This window comes from Danio rerio, chromosome 8, assembly GCF_049306965.1.
Source record: "Danio rerio strain Tuebingen ecotype United States chromosome 8, GRCz12tu, whole genome shotgun sequence".
NCBI lineage: Eukaryota > Metazoa > Chordata > Actinopteri > Cypriniformes > Danionidae > Danio > Danio rerio.
Window position 1 is genome coordinate 63,483,362 of NC_133183.1, and position 20,182 is coordinate 63,503,543.

The window sequence follows — 20,182 nt, forward strand, 5'->3', positions numbered from 1 at the left end:
ATCAATCCTCAGGAGACTTTTATAGTTTCATCACTTTATTCTGTCACATTTTCAGTCATTATTCTCCTTTTACATGCTTTTTCAATCATTAAACCATTGTTTTCTTATATTCTGCAATGATATCAGTTAATATAGCATTAAAAGCACACGTTGCACACTGTAAAAAACGTCCAGAATTTCACAACATGTAACACAGATGTGTAAAAGCTCTCTCTCTCTTACACTTTGTAAACATTAACGAGTTATTTGCATAGATGAATGTAACGATAGTTCATAGTGTTATACAATCAGCAGCTGAAATGTTTCCTTTAAGATTAATAACACTTTTAATAGTGTCAATCTGATCATGTAGACATGCATTCTGGACAAAAGCAGGCTACAAATGACTTCAATAATAAGTGTATTTTTACATTAAGACACTTGTGAGTAAAAGTTATCGCGTCTGGTCATATTTCCTTAAAAATCGAATGAAATCGTACCACTTCTCTGACATTGTATAAAATAGGTAAACTTCCCCATGAGATCAAACTGCTGCATCTCGCATTTTTAGATACAGGGATGCTTTCTATGTGAATGCCAGTCTGAGTTCTCCCATTACAGTGTCTGCCAACTACACACGATGCGACACGACATGCAATATGGCTGTCCACCAAACGCAACATGACAGAAAACATTTAAATACCTGCCACTGCACTCCCGAAGAAATGGTAATTAATGATAAACATCATTTTAACATCATTAAAAATAGATGCTGAGTGACTGATGTTGTTGGAGTCCCAATTCTGACTTTCATTTTCAAACCGTCTGCTAGTTATTTTATTTTCAAGATCTGAGCTGAACTATCTGCTGCTTCTCCTTTCAGTTGCATGGCAATAAATGTCAGGTAAAATGTGTTTAAACTCAGATTGGGAGCATTTAACACCAAATAAAGCACATAATCAGTACCTGAGGGGATCTTTGTCATTGTAGTTTATGCTGTGATGTCACCATTTCTGAAATTTGCTGGATGGATGGTTAGAACAAAAACTCCTTTTCACATGGAAATTGAGCTTTTATCGCATGTTGTGGCGTCAATGCATGTGTAGTTAGGTGATGGTTTTACTGATCAAGCGTTTAGGCTGGTAAACAGAAACTCCTTATGGTTTCAACTGCTTTTTCTGCAATCATAATAGTGGGAGCGTTCAGGCTGACCATACTGGAAATGTAAGGAAAATTAACTCAAAAGTAACGTATCGCATTACTTAACATAAAAAAAAAACGTAACTATAAGTACTGCAACTAGATACTTTTTCTGGGAGTAACTCATACTTACAACAGTAACTTTACCCAACACTGGTTAGGAGGACCAAAGTCCTTTTAACATGGAAAATATAGCTTTTATTGTGTGTTGCGGCGTTGTGTCATGTTGTGTAGTTTGTAGCGTTGTCAAAAGTATCGAGTTTGGTACCAATCAATGCAGAAATTTTAAAATCATCCATTTCCCGTTAACATTTGAGCACATTCTTAAACGCAGCTGATTGGTCACTGTGTTCATGTGCTCAACAGAAATGACTGTGATTGGACGTGACGGTCATAAGTTCAAACACAGAAACACACACTCTGGAGTGTGTCAAAGTCATGTAGATCAGCTGGTCTGTCTATAAACTAATGTTTTTAAAATTTAAAATACCGATTGGTATTGAATTCGATACTTTTGACAGCACTAGTAGTGAGACAGTTTTTTTCATGGTGTATTGGGTTGTGTGTGTTTGGGATGGTAAACAGAAACTCCAGGTAAGGCCTTTAATGTTGCATCCAGTAACGCAACTAGTTACTTTTTCGGGGGGGTAACTCAATTTTATAGTGCATTACTATCAAAAGTAACCGTCCCCAACACTAGTTAGGACATGATAAACATAGTGTTTATCTTGTGTCGTGGCTTCTTTTGTGTGTAGTTAAGAGGCAGTTTTACCATGGTGTAACGGGTTAAGCTTTCCTTAAAAGTAACTCAAAGGTAACGTATCACATTACTTTACATAAAAAGACTTGTTAGCGCTACCAAGCCGACCAATCATAGAGCTTACGCTATGCGTCATTTCGACGTTTAGTTACATTTTTTGAGAGGTGCACGTCAGCAACGCCGACAGCCATGGCGAAGGGGTATGCGTCAGCGCTGTAGCATACGCCGGCGTTTGACGCAGAAGTATAAATCAGCCTTAACTCAGTATTATAATGCGTTACTTTCAACAGTAACTTTACCCAGCACTGGTTAGGACAAAAGTAATTTGAACATGGAAAATATAGGCTGCGTCCGAAACCGCCTACTCTGCATTTGAATTTAAACGTACTACTCGACCGTTAGTAAAGTACATTCTATACAGTATGAATGGAATTCGAACGTACTACATCAGGCATTTTGTCATGGTCACGTGACCTACCTCCGTCATTTCTCGTCATTGAATTCTCTCGCGGGGCATTATGGGATAGCGCAGCATGCATGGGATGCGCACTACAGAATCTTGCCGGAAGTAGTAAGTCATCCGGGTACGTCTCGCAGACTGATTTTTGTATTCTATGAATTCGGACATACTACTCGGCTCACATACTGATTTTAGCGTACTATATAGTATGGAAGTATGCGGCTTCGGACGCAGCCATAGCTTTTATCGTGTGTTGCTGTGTCATGTCATGTGTTATTAGTAGTGTTGTCAAAAGTATCAAGTTCGGTGCACAGTTTATCAACACAGTCACAGCTGATTGGTCATTGTGTTTATGTGCTCAACAGAAATGACTGTCAGTTCACCGACTGCAAACACAGAAACACACACACACACACACACACACACACACACACACAAGTTGTGTAGATCAGCTGGTCTGTCTATGAACTGAGGTTTTTTAAATGTTAGTAGCGATTGGTACTGAACTCGATACTTTTGACAACACTATCAGTTAGGACACAGTTTTACCATGGTGGATCTGGATAAATGTGTGGTTTAGGCTGGTGAACAGGAACTTCAGGATGTAGTGAGGGAAGGCCTTTAATGGCGTCTGCCGCTTTCTCCGTGATCATGATTTCAAGAGTTCACACTAAGGCTGCTTTCACACCTACACTTTTGTTTGGGAACGTGTCTCGTTTGCCCAGTTAGCGCGGTTCGATTGGCATATGTCAACAGGGCAATCGCGCTCTGTTCCGCGCCAAAGTAATCGCTCCGAGATCGCTTGAATGAGGTGGTCTCGGCTCGATTGAAACGAACCCTGGAGCGGTTCGATTGCAGTGAGAAAGCGATCCGATCCGAGCACGGTTATATAACAGTGTTTTATGGATATGTAATAGGCTTACGGCTATATGAAGAGAGAATTATGAGTAGGGCGGGAAGTTTCGCGAGTCTCCGGATGCCCGCAAACGAGTGATGATCTCCCGGTAATCTCGCGTCTCTCTCAGTCCTCAAATAGGCATCGTCGCGCACCCTTCTCACCCCTCCCCACCGTGTCTCTCCTCAGACACGTCACGCGCGCGCACCCTGTCAATCACCACCAAACCACCACCTCTCCTGACAGCTGAGCGGGACGCTGCAAAATAAACCCTGACACTCTGACCAATGTGAGGAGAGTTTACTCGCACGTGACTTGTTTTAGCTCTTTTGGTCCGATTAGAAACTTTGCAGTGTGAAAGCGAACCGCTCCAAGAGCAAAGAGCAACAATGTAACAATTATAATCTCTGTTTCAGAACAACTGAATCCATTCACAGGTGTGAAAGCAGCCTTAGATATGCTTGACGCTAATAGCAGGGTTGGCATGCTGTCACAGGAGAGAACCCTGAGCTCAGAGATAATTGAGCTCAGGGCTCCCGCCTGGTCAATAAGCATATACGGGGGTCCGAGATCAGGCAGGTCTCGAGAGCTCCCCCTGGTAAAGGGAGGAAAAGGAGGAGATGGGCGATTCTTCCAAAACAAAGATAAGGTATTAGGGCGAATTCGCTCTATTTGTTGTAAGCTTCAATCAATCTGATTGGTTTATTGCTGATGAAAGGCCAGCTGCGATCAATCGTATTTCGTCATTAGAGCGTCATTTCATGTGTAGTTAGTAGTGTTGCCAAAAGTATTGAGTTTTGTATCAAATGGTACTTAAATATAAAAAAAGTCCCTTTCCTGCTAACATTTGAGCACATTCTTAAACAGCTGATTGCTCATTGTGTTCGGGTGCTCAACAGAAAGGACTGTGATTGGCTGAGAAGGTCATCAATTCACCACTCTTCACAGAGTCCCAACACAGTGGAGTGATTTAAAGCCGTGTCAATCAGTGGATCCATCAGCGGATCGCTCATATACCAGCTCATAGACAGAGCAGCTTATCTACGTGACTCTGAAATGCTCCAGTGTGTGTATCTGTGTTTGCACTCGGAGAACAGTGATGAAGAGCAGTGAACTGATGACTTTCATGGCCAATCACAGTCATTTCTGTTGAGCACCTGACCACAATGGCCAATCAGCGGTGTTTAAGAACTCAACTGCGCTCAAATGTTAGCGGGAAATGAATATTTGTCAAATTTCAGTGTCGATTGGTACTGAACTCCATACTTTTGACAACACTTGCAGTTAGGAGACGGTTTTACCATGGCGGATCAGGTTAAGGGTGTTTTCTGGGCTGGTAAACAGGAACTCCAGGGTCGTGCAGTGAGGGAAGGCCTTTAATGGCGTCCGCCGCTTTCTCTGCGATCATGATAGTGGGAGCGTTCAGGTTCCCGCTGACCATACTGGGCATGACGGAGGCGTCCACCACCCGTAGCCCCTCCACACCAAACACCCGCAGCTCAGGACTGACCACTGCCATCCTGTCCTCCGGCCGGCCCATCTTACAGGTGCAGGACGGGTGATAGGCGCTGTCTGCCTTCTGCCGTACGAAAGCGTCGATCTCCGCGTCTGACTGCACTGCAGGGCCCGGCTGGACCTCGGGGCCCCGGAACTCATCAAACGCTTGCTGAGCGAAGATCTCCCGCGTGAGCCTCACACACTCTCTGAACTCCAGCACATCCGTCTCTGCACAAAACCAGCAGCACACACATGAGGAGATACTATGGTAATTCATAGTAAATATACTGTAGTGTTTTTGATCCATACTATAGTAAAGTGCTTGAGTTAATATGCTATTAGAGACATTAATTTGTACTTTATTTGTATTATAAATACTGCAAAAATGATTTTCTTACTTTGTAAGGGTGCTACATGAAGTATAGTAATATACTTCAACATTATTTGAGCATACCTCATAAAATAAACTTAAATTGTGCTTGTAAGGGTTCAACATGAAGTATACTCAAAAAACCCTTTTGTAAGGGTTCAACATGAAGTATACCTTAAAAATACATCAAAGTGATTTAAGAGTACTTAATAAAATGATCTTCGAGCTATTGTTGTTGTAATGGTACTACATGAAGTAGACTTAAATATAGCTCATAAAATGACCTTAAGTATACTTGTTTTTGTAAGGGTACTACATAAAGTAAAACTTATTTAATTCAACATTAAGTATACTTATTAAAATAACTTAAAGTATGCTTGTTTTTTGTAAGGGATGAACATGAAGTATACTTAAAAATATACTCCTTAAAATAACTTTAAGTATACTTGTTTTGTAATGGTACTACATGAAATATACTTACATATGTACTTCTGAATTATTTAAGTATATTTCATAAAAGGACCTACTTGTTTTTGTAAGGGTACTACAAGAAGTATACTTCAATATATACGTCAACATTATTTAAGTATACTTTATAAAATTAACTTAAATTATGCTCGTTTTGAAAGGGTTCAACATAAAGCATACTTAAAAATACACTTCAAAATTACTTAAGTGTGCTTCATAAAATGACCTTCAAGTTATTGTTTTTGTAAGGTACTACATGAAGTATACTTCAATATATAGTTCATAAAATTACCTTAAGTATACTTATTTTTGTAATGGTGCTAGATGAAGTATACTTACATATGTACTTCTAAATTAAGTACACAATAAAATTACATACTTGTTTTTGTAAGGGTACTACACGAAGTATACTTAAATGTATACTTCAACATTACTTATATATATTCATAAAATGACCTTCAAGTTATTGTTTTTGTAAGGGTACTACATGAAGTATACTTAGGGTCACTATATATTTAAAGAGCCCATATTATGGGTTTTTGAAAATTTCCCTCCATGTAGTGTGTAACACAGCTCTAAGTGAAGTGAAGTATCCAGCTAAGGCTTAAATCTGTAAGAATACAGTGTTTAAAACTGTTGATTCATCTATAAAAGAGTCGACTCATAGTGCTTCAAACGAGTCGCCTTGATACCGACTCATTAGGTGTTTCGCCATGACGTACGAACGAAACCAAGTTATTCACGTGCACGCGCAAACCCGGGAGATTTCAAACCTGAGGCCCCGCCCTCTGACGCAGTAACCCAGACACACACACACACCCACAAACACACGCACACCCACAAACACACGCACACAAACATGCCGGTAGATTGAAGTCACACTGCAGATGGACATTATATTGAGTCTCTACCCAAAGATGAAACATCAGCATTATAACCAAGCAGTTGGAAACTTCTGGAAGCTACATGCTACAAAGAATACTTCATCTGAGTTTGTTAAAGGAAGGATCAGTAAAGAGTAACTGATGGACGTCAGGATGGGTTTCTTCCATTTCTCAAGTGTAAAAGTACGTGCGGTTAAAGTTGTTGCCTCGTTTACTCTTGCTTGCAAATGTATTTAGTTGTGATTTGTTACTTGTAACCGCGTGTACTGTATCAGGTTAACTGGATATTTTATCTTATCGCGTGCAAAGTCACGTTAAAAACGCGACGCGTGCTGTTTGTTTATGGAGCTCCGTGCTAGAGTTCTGCTCCCGCGATTTATTCGGAAATTTATTCCCGCGCCGCAGAAATCTGGCGCGGGGACAGCCGCGGGAATAAATTTCCGAATAAATCGCGGGAGCGGTCGGTAACGGGTTTAATTTGGGACGGGAGCGGGCTGTCTAGCAATATCACGGATATTGCTATGCGAATTAGAAAGAGAGAGTCTGCGTGGTGCTTGTGTGTGTGTTAGTGCGCACGCGCGCGTATGAGAGAGAGAGAGAGAGAGAGAGAGAGAGAGAGAGAGAGAGAGAGAGAGAGAGAGAGAGAGAGAGAGAGAGAGAGAGAGAGAGAGCGAACGAACGAACGAGCTTTGTGCTGTGTGTGTGTGTTTATACAGACAGCTTGGCATTCTGGACTGTATACTGGGTGATTTTTGGTTGTGTTCTCTGCTCTAGCGGGACCGGGCGCGGCGGGCAGAAAACGGAGCGGGTTCTCAGGCTAAAACCTGGCGGGTGCGGGCGGAAGCGGGAGCGTTGTCATCCGGAGGTGTGTGTGTGTTTTTGTGTGTGTATGGTATGGCGAGTACACGACTGTCTCCTTCGTTCGGTTATCCGTAGCACTATCCACTCGCCATAGTGTGGCAGCTAAAATCCACGTCTACACTATCGAGTGTGTATGAACTGTGATTACTTTTTAAATTGCTGATTAGCTATTGGCCATTTCCCTCTCTGACTGAAGGCAGTCGACCAATCGCGACAGACTGTCATCGGTCCAATCAGCGCAGATTAGCTCCGCGCTAAGGAGGGGTTTGGGAACAAATGAATCACTGGACGATTCATACAGGAGTCGCTGGGATAATTAGCTAAAAATAAATGCAGATTATAAGACCATGAAAGTGTTTTTTGACCTTGCATGCATATTAGACTGTTGTTGGAGACCCTTACAACCAGGATATGACCTTATTTCATGTATAATATGGGCTCTTTAAGTAAACTTGCTTTTGTAAGGGTTCAAAGTATCTTTAAAAATATACTTAAAAAATGACCTAAAATATACCTGTTTTTGTAATAACACTACATGAAGTATACTTAAATATATAGTTCATAAAACAACCTTACGTATACTTGATTTGTAAGGGTTCAACATAAAGTGAACTCGCATACAAACTTCTAAATTATTTAGATATACTTTAGATATACTTATTATACTTAAGCATACTTCATAAAATGAACTTAAATTATGTTTGTTTTTTTGTAAGGGTTCAACATGAAGTATACTTAAAAATGCACTTCAAAATGATTTAAGTACACCATAAAATGACCTTCAAGTTACTGTTTTTGTAAGGGTACTACATGAATTATACTTTGTGTGTGTGTGTGTGTGTGTGTGTGTGTGTGTGTGTGTGTGTGTGTGTGTGTGTGTGTGTGTGTGGTGTGTGTGTGTGTGTGTGTGTGTGTGTGTGTGTGTGTGTGTGTGTGTGTGTGTGTGTGTGTGTGTGTGTGTATATAAACCTGTGGCCGGCAACATTTCTTAAGTATACTTTATAAAATGAATTTAGGTATACTTGTTTTTTGTAAGGGTTCAACATGAAGAGTAAGGCTGTGTTCCAGTCCACTTTTAGACACACACTCGCAAACTTCCCTCTCCCATTTTAAAGTGTGCTCCACTTCATCAAGTCAATGAGGACGGTTTACATGCACACACCCTCGATCACTTGATTTTAATCAAGGAATCAAGTTAGCTTCATATGTCCACTCCAGCACCAACAAGTCCCAGAATGCAATGTGATTGTCACAACAGTGTAGCTAGGGCATTTCATTTAAACCCATTCAGCTGTTCTGCCAGTAGTGCACACTTGTGTAACATAATCAATGTACATCTGACGGAGGGAAGTTAGCGAGTGAAGTCCACAAATAACTGGACAGGAGTGCAGTCTGAGTGTACCTGTGGACAGGTAGTTTGGCTGCAGGATGGGGTGATCTCTGGGGTCTTTACTCTTGAGTTTGAGCCAGCCGACACTGGTGCTCCTCATGGGCCCGACATGAACCTGCACACAAACTCCAGCTCATTCATTCACTCTGCAGCATGACACGAGGGCAAGACCGCAGGAGTGTTTCCATCAGCCCTTTAAACTGTGCATATTTAAAGGGTTCGTTCACCCACGACTGCAAATCCTCCCAATAATCGCTCGTTTACCCTCAGAATGCACATGAAGACATTTTAGATGAAATCCTGGAGCTCTTTCGAACACACACAACACACTAGCTTAGTGTAGTAAACACACACCCTGATCAGATGCAGTGGCTGTTTTTGGAGCTTCTTGTGATTACAGATTTGGTTTTGGTCTTCTTTCACACTAACATGCTGAACAGAATGATAAGTCAGACCTGGAAGGCTTCGATCTTGGAGCTGACGCGTCCGTGATCGATGACCTGCGAGGGCAGGAAGTGGAACTGAATATCGGGATGAGGAACATCGGGCCGGCTGCGGATGAAGCCTCCGCTCTCCAGATGAGCCGTCGCTCCGTAACCTGCCGGAAAACAACGGCTCAGATCATCCTCACGCTTTAATTTAGATACTATTTTTAATTTTGCTGGACATATTAAAGCTGTCCTATATATAGAATATAACTCACACACATTCACGGTGCTAGTTGTTTGGCGTCAGATTGGTGTGTGCTAGCTCTTAAACACTGACCTGTGAACTTGAGCAGCCACTCGAGGCCGATCTTGAGCATCTGTAAGGGTTTCTGGGCTCTGTAGAGAGTGATGGGCTGAGTACAGGCATGCTGAACATACAGCTCTAGATGATCCTGCAGATTACAGCCCACACCTGACACACACACACACACACATGCATGCACACGCACATATACATGCAGACACACAGACATATGCACACACACAAACATACAAACACGCATATGCACACACATATGAACACACACATGCATGCACACACATATATATAGCACATGCACATATACACACAGACATGCGCACAGACATAAACACACAAACACACATATGCACACACACACACACACAAACACATGCATGCACATGCACATATTCACACAGACACACGCACACACGCATGCATGCACATATACATGCAGACACACATGCACACACATACCCAGACATGCATACACACACACACAGACATATGCGCACACACATAAACATACAAACATGCACATGCACACACAAACACACACATGCACACGCACACAAATGCAAGCAAACACATGCACACATGCACACACACATGCACACAGACATATGCGCACACACATAAACATACAAACACATACATGCACACACACATAAACACACATGCAAGCACATAAACACACACATGCATGCACAAACAGACACACATTCACACAGACATATGCACATACACATAAACACACATATACACACACACACACATAAACATGCATGCACAGGCACACACACAAGCACAGACACACATACACACAGACATTTGTGCACACGCATAAACATACAAACAAACACATGCATGCAAACACATGCACGCACACAGAACCATGCACATAAACACACACACACACATAAGCACACAATTACACACAAACATGCACACACACACACACACACACACACACAATTACATGAAAACACACACACACACACACACACACACACACATATGCATGCGCACACACAAAAGAATGCATGCACACGCAGACACACCCACACACACACACACACACATATTACAGGAATATTCCTCGCTATAATGTTTAGTTATATATATTTAATCAATATTTGTAAATACTAAGTAAGTCTACTTATTTGTTCCACTTAAACGACCCCTTTAGAACACATCAGCATGTTTACATAATAAACCTCGTTAAATTAAGCAACTCTTCAAGACAAAACAAGAGAATTAATAAAAACTATTTTGTGATTTCATAATGTAGGGCACATGGCCAGAAACCTGAATACACACCACAATATGAGGTCTGTGGGTCTTCATGATGTAGGTCAAACCGACGCGCATGTACACACACACACACACACACACACACACTGGGTTTTCATGTGTTATGGGCTCTCACTATAGCTGCATTGATGTTTCTGCTGTACAGACTGTATATTGTGTCCTAAACTCAACCCTTAAAGAAGATATTCAGAAGTTTTACACTCTCGAAATACTTCATTCTGTCTAAAATATGAGCCATTTGCCCTCATTAATATTCAAAACTGCTGGTATTACTATATTTTCAACCCAAGCTCATTCTGGAAACGTAGCCCTGTGGACGTTTCTGGAGACCACGATTTACGTGGCCGGAGGTACGTAAGGTCGTGTTTAGTTTTTTTCGAGCGAACGCTGTGGGCGCGGTGTGGCGTCGCTCCGCCCCTCCTCTTCGCGCTCGTCAGCCGACGGCTCGCCTCCGAGTGTCAGGCTTTCCCGATGCAACCAGTTTGTCCGCCTAGCTCACAGCGTTGCGTCGGCGGAGCGGAGGCCCCGGAGGAGGAGGTGCCGGCCGCGGTGGACGACGACCGGGATCGAGTCCAGGGAACGGCGGTTCCGGAAATCAGGTAAGACGAAAAACGGAATCCAAAAAATAAGGGCGAGAACGCGGCGGGATCCGAAAACGCGGTAGAAATCAAAGACGAGGGCTTTTGCTTTTTTTTTTTTTTTTGGACGGCTTTTGCGAACCGTCGCTCGGGTTTAGGGAAGGAGGAGGAGGAGGAGGAAGAGGAGGGTGGCCGAGTCGGCCGATCCGGCAGCTTTTCGCGCGAGAATGGCGCGGGCGCGAACGGTGCGCGCTCCCGAGAGGTGCCCGAGACGCGAAAAAGCGCGCACAGCGGCCTCTCGCGGATCCACGAAAACAAAAAACGCTCGAATACGTACCTCCCGGGATGTAAATCGTGGTCCGCAGAAACGTCCGCGGGGCTACGTTTCCACAATGAGCCCGGGTTGTATATTTTAGTGGACTTTTGGTCCCCACAAAGTATGCAATACCAGACACACACATGCTTTATGTACTCTCCGTTCACCGTCAAACTTAATGGTTAACATTAACCCAAATAATGTTGAACAGATTCAGAAGTTGTTCACAGTATTTCCTCTAATATTTGTTATTCTGGAGAAAGTCTGATTTGTTTTATTTTGGCTAGAATAAAAGCAGTTCTTTAATAGATTTAATAGATAAGGTCAATATTAGCCCCCTTCAGCAATATTAATGTTGGATTGTCTCCAGAACAAACCACTGTTATACAATGGCTTGCCTAATTCCCCGATCTTAACCTTATTAAGCTAGTGAAGCCTTTAAATGTCACTTTAAGCTGAATACTAGTGTCTTGAAGAATATCTAGTTTAATATTATGTGCTGTCATCATGGCGAAATAAATCAGCTATTAGAAAATGAGTTATTAAAACTATGAAATGTGTTTTTACAAAAAAAATAATTTAAAAAATGCCACAGGAGGGCGAATAATTCTGTCTTCAGCTTTATAAATAGGTAATTATAAAAAAAAAAACTACATGAATAATTCTGTCTTTCTGTATATGAAGGGTAATGGTGCTGACCGGGCAGATGCTGGACCACAGGAATGTCCAGGGTTTTCAGCTCATCTGCGTTTCCCACTCCAGACAGCAGGAGGAGCTGTGGAGAGTTGATGGCGCCGCCGCTCAGAATCACCTCCTTCTCTGCAAACACCTGAAGAATCATGATAAGTATGGTAATATTTAGATTTATTTTAATAAATGTATGAACATTTATATGTTTATGTGTGTATTATATCATCTCCATCAAATTACCGAATTCCAGCTTGTGTGTGGTGTGTGTAATGCAGTGTGTATGGCGGCAGGACAGTAACTCTGACTCTATTCTCTCTTCCGGCTGCCGTTATCAGTCTCACACTATTGTGTTCCACTTCTGAAAGTCTTGATAACACCATCCTGGAGTTTTTCTGTCATTATTTCAGCTAATAGGATTGTTAATAAATGATTTATTGCACTCTCGCATGCACTGCGCTCTGAGTTTACCAACTATGAGCACTTCTGATGCACAGGAGAAACATAAGAATGTGGAAAAGGCTCCATAGTGAAGCTGAAAGTATGGAAGGCCGTTCCTGCAACCCAGATTAAATTAAATAAAGATTATTGCCACCTTTTTGCTCAGAATTGTGAGATGTAAACTTAAAATTCAGAGTTATGAAGTCAGAATTGGGAGATAAACATCGTAATTCTGAGTTATAAAGTAACACACACACACACACACACACACACACACACACACACACACACACACAAACAGAGAGAGACTCACATACATGTACAAATAGACAAACAGACAGACACATAGACAAACACACACAGAGTCAGACACACACACACAGACACACACACACACACGTCTGCTTTCTGTAAGAGAGGAAATGCGTGAGTGTGATACTGATGAGTAGATACCTGTGTCTCAAACACACACACACACTCTCCACAGGAAGAGCTGTCTGCTGTTATCAGACACTGCTGGAAAACATTCAACAAAACACTTTATAAAGGTCAAACACACACACACACACACACACTCATGATGGAGACAATCCCGGCAATCACTAAAGCTTTATATCATTGATCAGAAACACAGTCACATGTACTATTATGACATGCTCTTCTGATTTATAGGGTCAGTTCACACAAAAACCCACATTTACTCGCTCTCGAGTTGTTTGAAACTTTTATGAATTTCTGTAAAACTAAACCAGACATTCTGAGCAAAGTCTTGATAACGCCATCGTGGAGTTTTCCTGTCAATATTTCAGCAAATAGGATTGTAGAATGATGATTTGTTGTACTCTCCTGTTCACTGGGCTCTGAGTTTACACACTGTGACCCCTTCTGCTGTGGAGAAACATACAAGTGTGAAAGGGTCCATTAATCCTCTGTGTTCTGACCTTTTTGATCTGTCCGTTCTGCTGGTACTCGACTCCTCGAGCGCGGGCTCCGTCGAACAGCACGCGCGTCACCATACAGCGTACCTCTGTGCTCAGGTTGGGTCTGGACAGCGCCGGCCGCAGGTACGCACTCGCTGTGCTCCACCGCTGACCTGAGGAGGACAAATACACATTACAGCACAAATTAACACTGTGAGTGTATGTGGGTATATAGGCAAGGATCGTGTTCATATGTATAAGCAAGTGTATGTGGGTATATATGCAAGGATCAAGTTTATATGTATAAGCAAGAGTACAATACGTGGTTATATAGGCAAGGATCATGTTTATATATACAAGGGAGTGTACACTATGTGGGTATATAGGCAAGGATCGTGTTTATATGTATAAACGAGTTTATGTGGGTATATAGGCAAGGATCGTGTTTATATGTATAAGCGAGTGTATGTGGGTATATATGCAAGGATCAAGTTTATATGTATAAGCAAGTTTACAGTACATGGTTATATAGGCAAGGATCGTGTTTAAATGTATAAACTAATGTACAGTATGTGGGTATATAGACAAGGATCGTGTTTAAATGTATAAGCGAGTGTACAGTACGTGGTTATATAGGCAAGGATCGTGTTTATATGTATAAGCAAGTGTATGTGGGTATATAGGCAAGGATCGTGTTTATATGTATAAACGAGTTTATGTGGGTATATAGGCAAGGATCGTGTTTATATGTATTAGCAAGTGTATGTGGGTATTTATGCAAGGATCAAGTTTATATGTATAAGCAAGTGTACAGTATGTGGGTATATAGGCAAGGATCGTCTTTATATGTATAAGCGAGTGTACAGTATGTGGGTATATAGGCAAAAATCGTGTTTATATGTATAAGCATGTGTACAGTATGTTGGTAAATAGGCAAGGATCGTGTTTATATGTATAAGCGAGTGTACAGTATGTGGGTATATAGGCAAGGATCGAGTTTATATGTATAAGCGAGTGTACAGTATGTGGGTATATAGGCAAGGATCATGTTTATATGTATAAGCGAGTGTATGTGAGTGTGTATGCAAGGATCGAGTTTTTTTATGTATGTGCTTGTCTTGTGGGTATATATGCAAGGATCGTGTTTATATATATGTGTGTGTTGTTCTGGGTATATATGCAAGGATCAAGTTTATTTGTATAAGCGAGTGTATGTGGGTATATTTGCAAAGATCGTGTTTATATATATATATATATATATGTCTGTGTGTTGTTGTGGATATATATGCAAGGATTGAGTTTATATGTATAAGCGAGTGTACAGTATGTGGGTATATAGGCAAGGATTGTGTTTATATGTATAAGCGAGTGTATGGGGGTATATGTGCAAGGATTGAGTTTATATGTAAGTGCATGTGTTGTTGTGGTTATATATAGTCAAGGATCAAGTTCATATGTATGTGTGTTTGTGGTTGTAGGTATATATGGAAGGATCAAGTTTATATGTATAAGCAAGTGTATATGTAGGCAATTTAAAGTGGTATATGCATGTGTTTTATGTTTGTTATGATAAGTTTGTTTTAAATCCTACATGGCACCTTATATATTTGTTTGGTCTATATGTTAACAATGAAAGGCTTGGCAACATCCAAAGAGAAGAAGGAAAATAAATAAATAAAATCAAGTAAACACCCCCAACTATCCACCTGTACCTTTATGAATGGTCATGTCCATCCAGCCGACCCCCTCCTGCTGGAACCCGTTCATGTCCTCGGTGTAGGGGTATCCAGCCTGCTGTCCCGCCTGGATGAATGCATAGTGCAGAGGGTTTTGTGTTTTCCCTCGGCTCACGTGCAGTGGTCCGTCTCCTCCGCGGTACCGGTCAGGTCCGAGCTCGTGTGTCTGTGCTTTACGGAAGTACGGCAGGCAGTGGTCGTAGTTCCAGCCGTCCGCACCCTCACTCTGCCAGCGGTTGTAGTCCTCTGCGTGTCCCCGGATGTACACCATGGCGTTAAGTGAGGATGAGCCGCCCCAGACACGCCCGCGGGGCCAGTACATCACACGGTCATCCATGTGGGCCTGAGGTAACGTGTGGTAGAACCAGTTGTACCTGGACATATAGCAGTATTCGATAAGTAATGGATAGGTTGGTATCTCAGAATAAAGCCTGACAGGTTTATCAGCAGCCCAATGTGATGCGCAGCCCTGTTACATAGGACTGAAGGGTTTATTCCGAGAAATCAATTGACTGGATGTACTTTATACAGAATATTACAAGGGTACTTACCACAAAAACATCAAACACAAAACATTGTTCCAAGCCCTAATGGTTTTTAAAATTCCTTAATTGAACGAAAAAATGACAGAAACGAAAACAGCTGATGGAGTATACACTAACCTGCGCATTATTCAGCCACTAGATGGCGCCAAACAGTCAAAAACACAAAGCTGACAGAAACGAAAACTGCTGATGGAGTATACACTAACCTGCGCATTATTCAGCCACTAGATGGCGCCAAACAGTCAAAAACACAAAGTTGACAGAAACGAAAACAGCTGATGGAGTATACACTAACCTGCGCATTATTCAGCCACTAGATGGCGCCAAACAGTCAAAAACACAAAGCTGACAGAAACGAAAACAGCTGAATGGAGTATACACCAACCCTGCCTTATTCAGACACTAGATGGCGCCAATTGTAACGTCATGTCAATACAAATAAATGTCATGTCAATGCCTCACCTGTCGTCGCAGAGGTTGTATGTGAGCGCGGCCGGCATGTGGATCTTCCAGGACAGACGTGTGCTGCCCAGGTGCTTGTCTTTGGGTCCCGCTTCCAGAAGCAGCACAGAATCGGATGGGTTCTCCGTCAGCCGGCTGGCCAGAACGCAGCCCGCAGAACCGGCCCCGACTATCACATAGCTGTAGGACGGTGTATTCTTGTTTACCACGGTACTGATGTACCTGTGATGGAGCAGTGGACTGCAGAGGCTGGACATGAGCCTCGTCGAGGAGGAGAAACACGCCATACTGATGGAGAGTATGGAGATGATGAAGATGATGGAGATGATAGAGATGTCAGAGCGGTCAGCTTTCAGAGCAATGCACTGATACTCATCTGCAGCCTTCAGAGAGAAAACACACAATTTATTACACTGCATCAATAACGCTGCATTTATTTATTCACACTGCCCTAACAGCCCCGCATTAATAGCTCTGCATTAATAACACTGCAATAATAACTCTGCATTAATAGCACTACATTATTGACATTGCATTAATAACGCCGCATTTATTTAATAACACTGCCTTAATAAAATTGCATTAATAACACTGCAATAATAATGCTGCATTTAATGATTTATTAACATTGCATTAATGACATTGCATTATTAACACTGTATTTATGTAATAACAAGCATTAATAAAACTGCATTAATGACATTGCATTTATAACACTGCAATAATCACACTGTATTTATTTTATTGCAGTGCATTAATAACACTGCAATATTAACACTGCATTAATAATACTGCAATAGTAATTCTGCAATAATAACACTGCATTAATAGCACTGTATTATTGATACTGCATTATTAACACTGCAATGTTAATTCTGCATTAATAACACTGCAATAATAACACTGCATTAATAACACTAAAATAATAATACTGCATTAATAACATTGAATTATTGACACTGCATTATTAACACTGCATTAATAATTTGCATTAATGACACTGTAATAATAACACTGCAATAATAACATTACATTAATAGCACTGCATTATTAGCACTGCAATATTGACACTGCATTATTAACGCTGCAATAACACTGCATTAATAACACTGTAATAATTACACTGCAATAATAACACTGCATTAATGACACTACAATAATGACTGCATTACTGACACTGTATTATTATCACTGCAATAATACTTCTGCATTAATAACATTGTAATAATAACACTGCAATAATAACACTGCAATAATAACACTGCATTAATAACACTGCAATAGTAATTTTGCATTAATAGGACTGCATTATCGACACTGCATTAATAACACTGCAATAAATATTCTGCAATAATAATGCTGCAATTATAACACTGCATTAATAACACTACAATAATGACTCTGCATTAAACAGTGCATTAATAGCACTGCATTAATAACACTGCAATAATAAATCTGTATTAATAACACTGCATTAATAAAATATTTATTGAATAACACTACCTTAATTACATTGAATTAATGACAATGCAATACTAACACTGCATTTACTTAATAACACTGCATTAATAGCTGCATTAATTACACTACATTTATTTAATGCCACTGCGTTAATAACACTGCATTTATTAAATAACACTGCATTATTAACACTGCATTACTTACACTGCATTTATTTAATAACACTGCATTAGTAGCCCTGCAGTATTAAAACTGTATTTTATTAATAAGTTAACTTAGCAAAGGCAGAGCAATGTCAGCACACAAAAACTGCAGACACACAACACATGAGGAGTGCAGGTGGTTAATGATTGATGCAGAACACTTTAATGTGATCAGGAGTAATGTGTGCGCTCTGCTGTGTGTCTGATAGTGTTGAGTAAATCAATCAAACACACACAATCAGACATCATTCATTCGTCTTCAACCTTTCCGCAGTCAACCCCCCCCCCCCCCCCCCAAAAGGTCCTTATAGTTAAAAAGGAATCTTGAATTTCACTACTTATTCCTATTTAATATTGTGCAATGTTTGTCAGGACAACATTTGCACTGTTGTGGAACCGGGTCAAAGAGAAGATGTCCTATTCTGGTCTTTGAAACAAACAACATGTAAAAACCTCATTTTATACATATCACTTTATATAGATCAATTACTATAGTTGTTGTGTTTCCATAGCAACTGTAGAATCACCACAACAGATCAGTTACTATAGTTGTGTGTTACCATAGCAACTGTAGAATCACCACAACAGATCAGTTACTATAGTTGTCGTTTTAGCATAGCAACTGTAGAATCACCACAACAGATCAGTTACTATAGTTGTCGTGTTAGCATAGCAACTGTAGAATCACCACAACAGATCAGTTACTATAGTTGTTGTGTTACCATAGCAACTATAGAATCACCACAGGTTCATTCAAGTACTCTACTATTGTACAGTTTCAAAACACTACAGTATTTACTATAGACGACTATTTTTTTACACATTCTAATATAGGATATAAATTATGGCTGTATTACACATTAATTGTGTTGATGCATGTCTTCGAAAAAATAAAAGCAAGTCATATAATATTGTTTTAATACATGATACAGTTTTTGCTTGTGATTGGTCAATCCTACAGGTTACTTTGGAGACTTTAGAGCTGATTCTACACCACAATATGAGTCCAGCAGTAGCATCCTCCCACAAGGAAAATAAAATACCATAGTATACTGCATGATTTACTATCGCAAAACTTAATAACTTGTAGTATAGTGTTGTACAATTAAGTGCTTACTACATCTTACTGTAGCACACTATAGTATTTCTACAGTAATAAACCATGGTAAACTTTACAAGGCGCTACAGTAAACTAGTAGACTGTGGTAAACTGTTTTGTATTGGAGTATTCAGTTAATTCTAATATCTACACTTCAGTATTCATAATACTATAGTAAGAACTGTGAAAGGATAATATTGTAAAAGAGCTGCTGTGTGTACAACAGTAAAACACTGTACTTTATAATAAGTAAAATAATTTTTTTAGCAATTAAATCTGATTGCCTCAAAACTGAACTATCAAATATGGATTTAATGAAGTCTAAAATAACCCTGAACACTCTGATATTCCCTATAATGCGATGATAATGAAGTAATTACTTTATTTTACTACACTTTAACACGTCATTGTATTATACTGTGGAATATTTACTATGGTAAAGTTCAAAAACCCTACAATATTCACAACTGGAAATCTAATGCATGTCAATCCCTCTGAAATACCATGGTATTTTCTCACTACGCAAATTCCTGAAGGATTGCAGAACTTATTTGTCTCGTTAATGATTAACAACCCAGACCGAGGCCTTGACTCTTTGCTTCTTGCTAAATATTCAGAGTTGCTTAAGGAATGTTGTCTAAAACCCAAAATAGTCAGCGATCCCCCACGCGTTACTTCATAACTCTTTCTTTCTGTAAAAACAAGCTGAGTTTGGGCTGATATTAAAGCGAAAGCCGCACAATAACATGTAACACTGGTTGAGCTCATGTTTAGTAAAGATATACGCAGTTAAAACACAGTTATTATAAGTAAAATCAGCTTACCGTGCAGTGCTGTAGTGTCCGCACAGCTGACCTATGGAGATGTTGAAGAAGGATTCCTCTGTAGCCACGCCCACTCGAGCGTCCGCAAACACAAAGCTCTCAG

The 20,182-nt window shown here is 40.5% G+C and overlaps 1 protein-coding gene across 1 annotated transcript; it reads right to left on the reverse strand.

Annotated features, from left to right (window-relative positions):
* Positions 1-17: 17 nt before the first annotated feature.
* chdh (choline dehydrogenase) lies at positions 18-20,136 on the reverse strand. The gene is made up of 9 exons (XM_002663255.6): positions 20,080-20,136; positions 16,493-16,875; positions 15,462-15,859; positions 13,771-13,922; positions 12,401-12,530; positions 9,530-9,664; positions 9,220-9,362; positions 8,777-8,879; positions 18-5,019 (listed from the first exon to the last, which is right to left on the reverse strand). Exons 2-9 carry the CDS (start codon positions 16,777-16,779, stop codon positions 4,610-4,612), a joined length of 1,758 nt encoding a protein of 585 aa, XP_002663301.2. The 5' UTR covers positions 16,780-16,875; positions 20,080-20,136; the 3' UTR covers positions 18-4,609.
* Between the last annotated feature and the right edge of the window lie 46 nt (positions 20,137-20,182).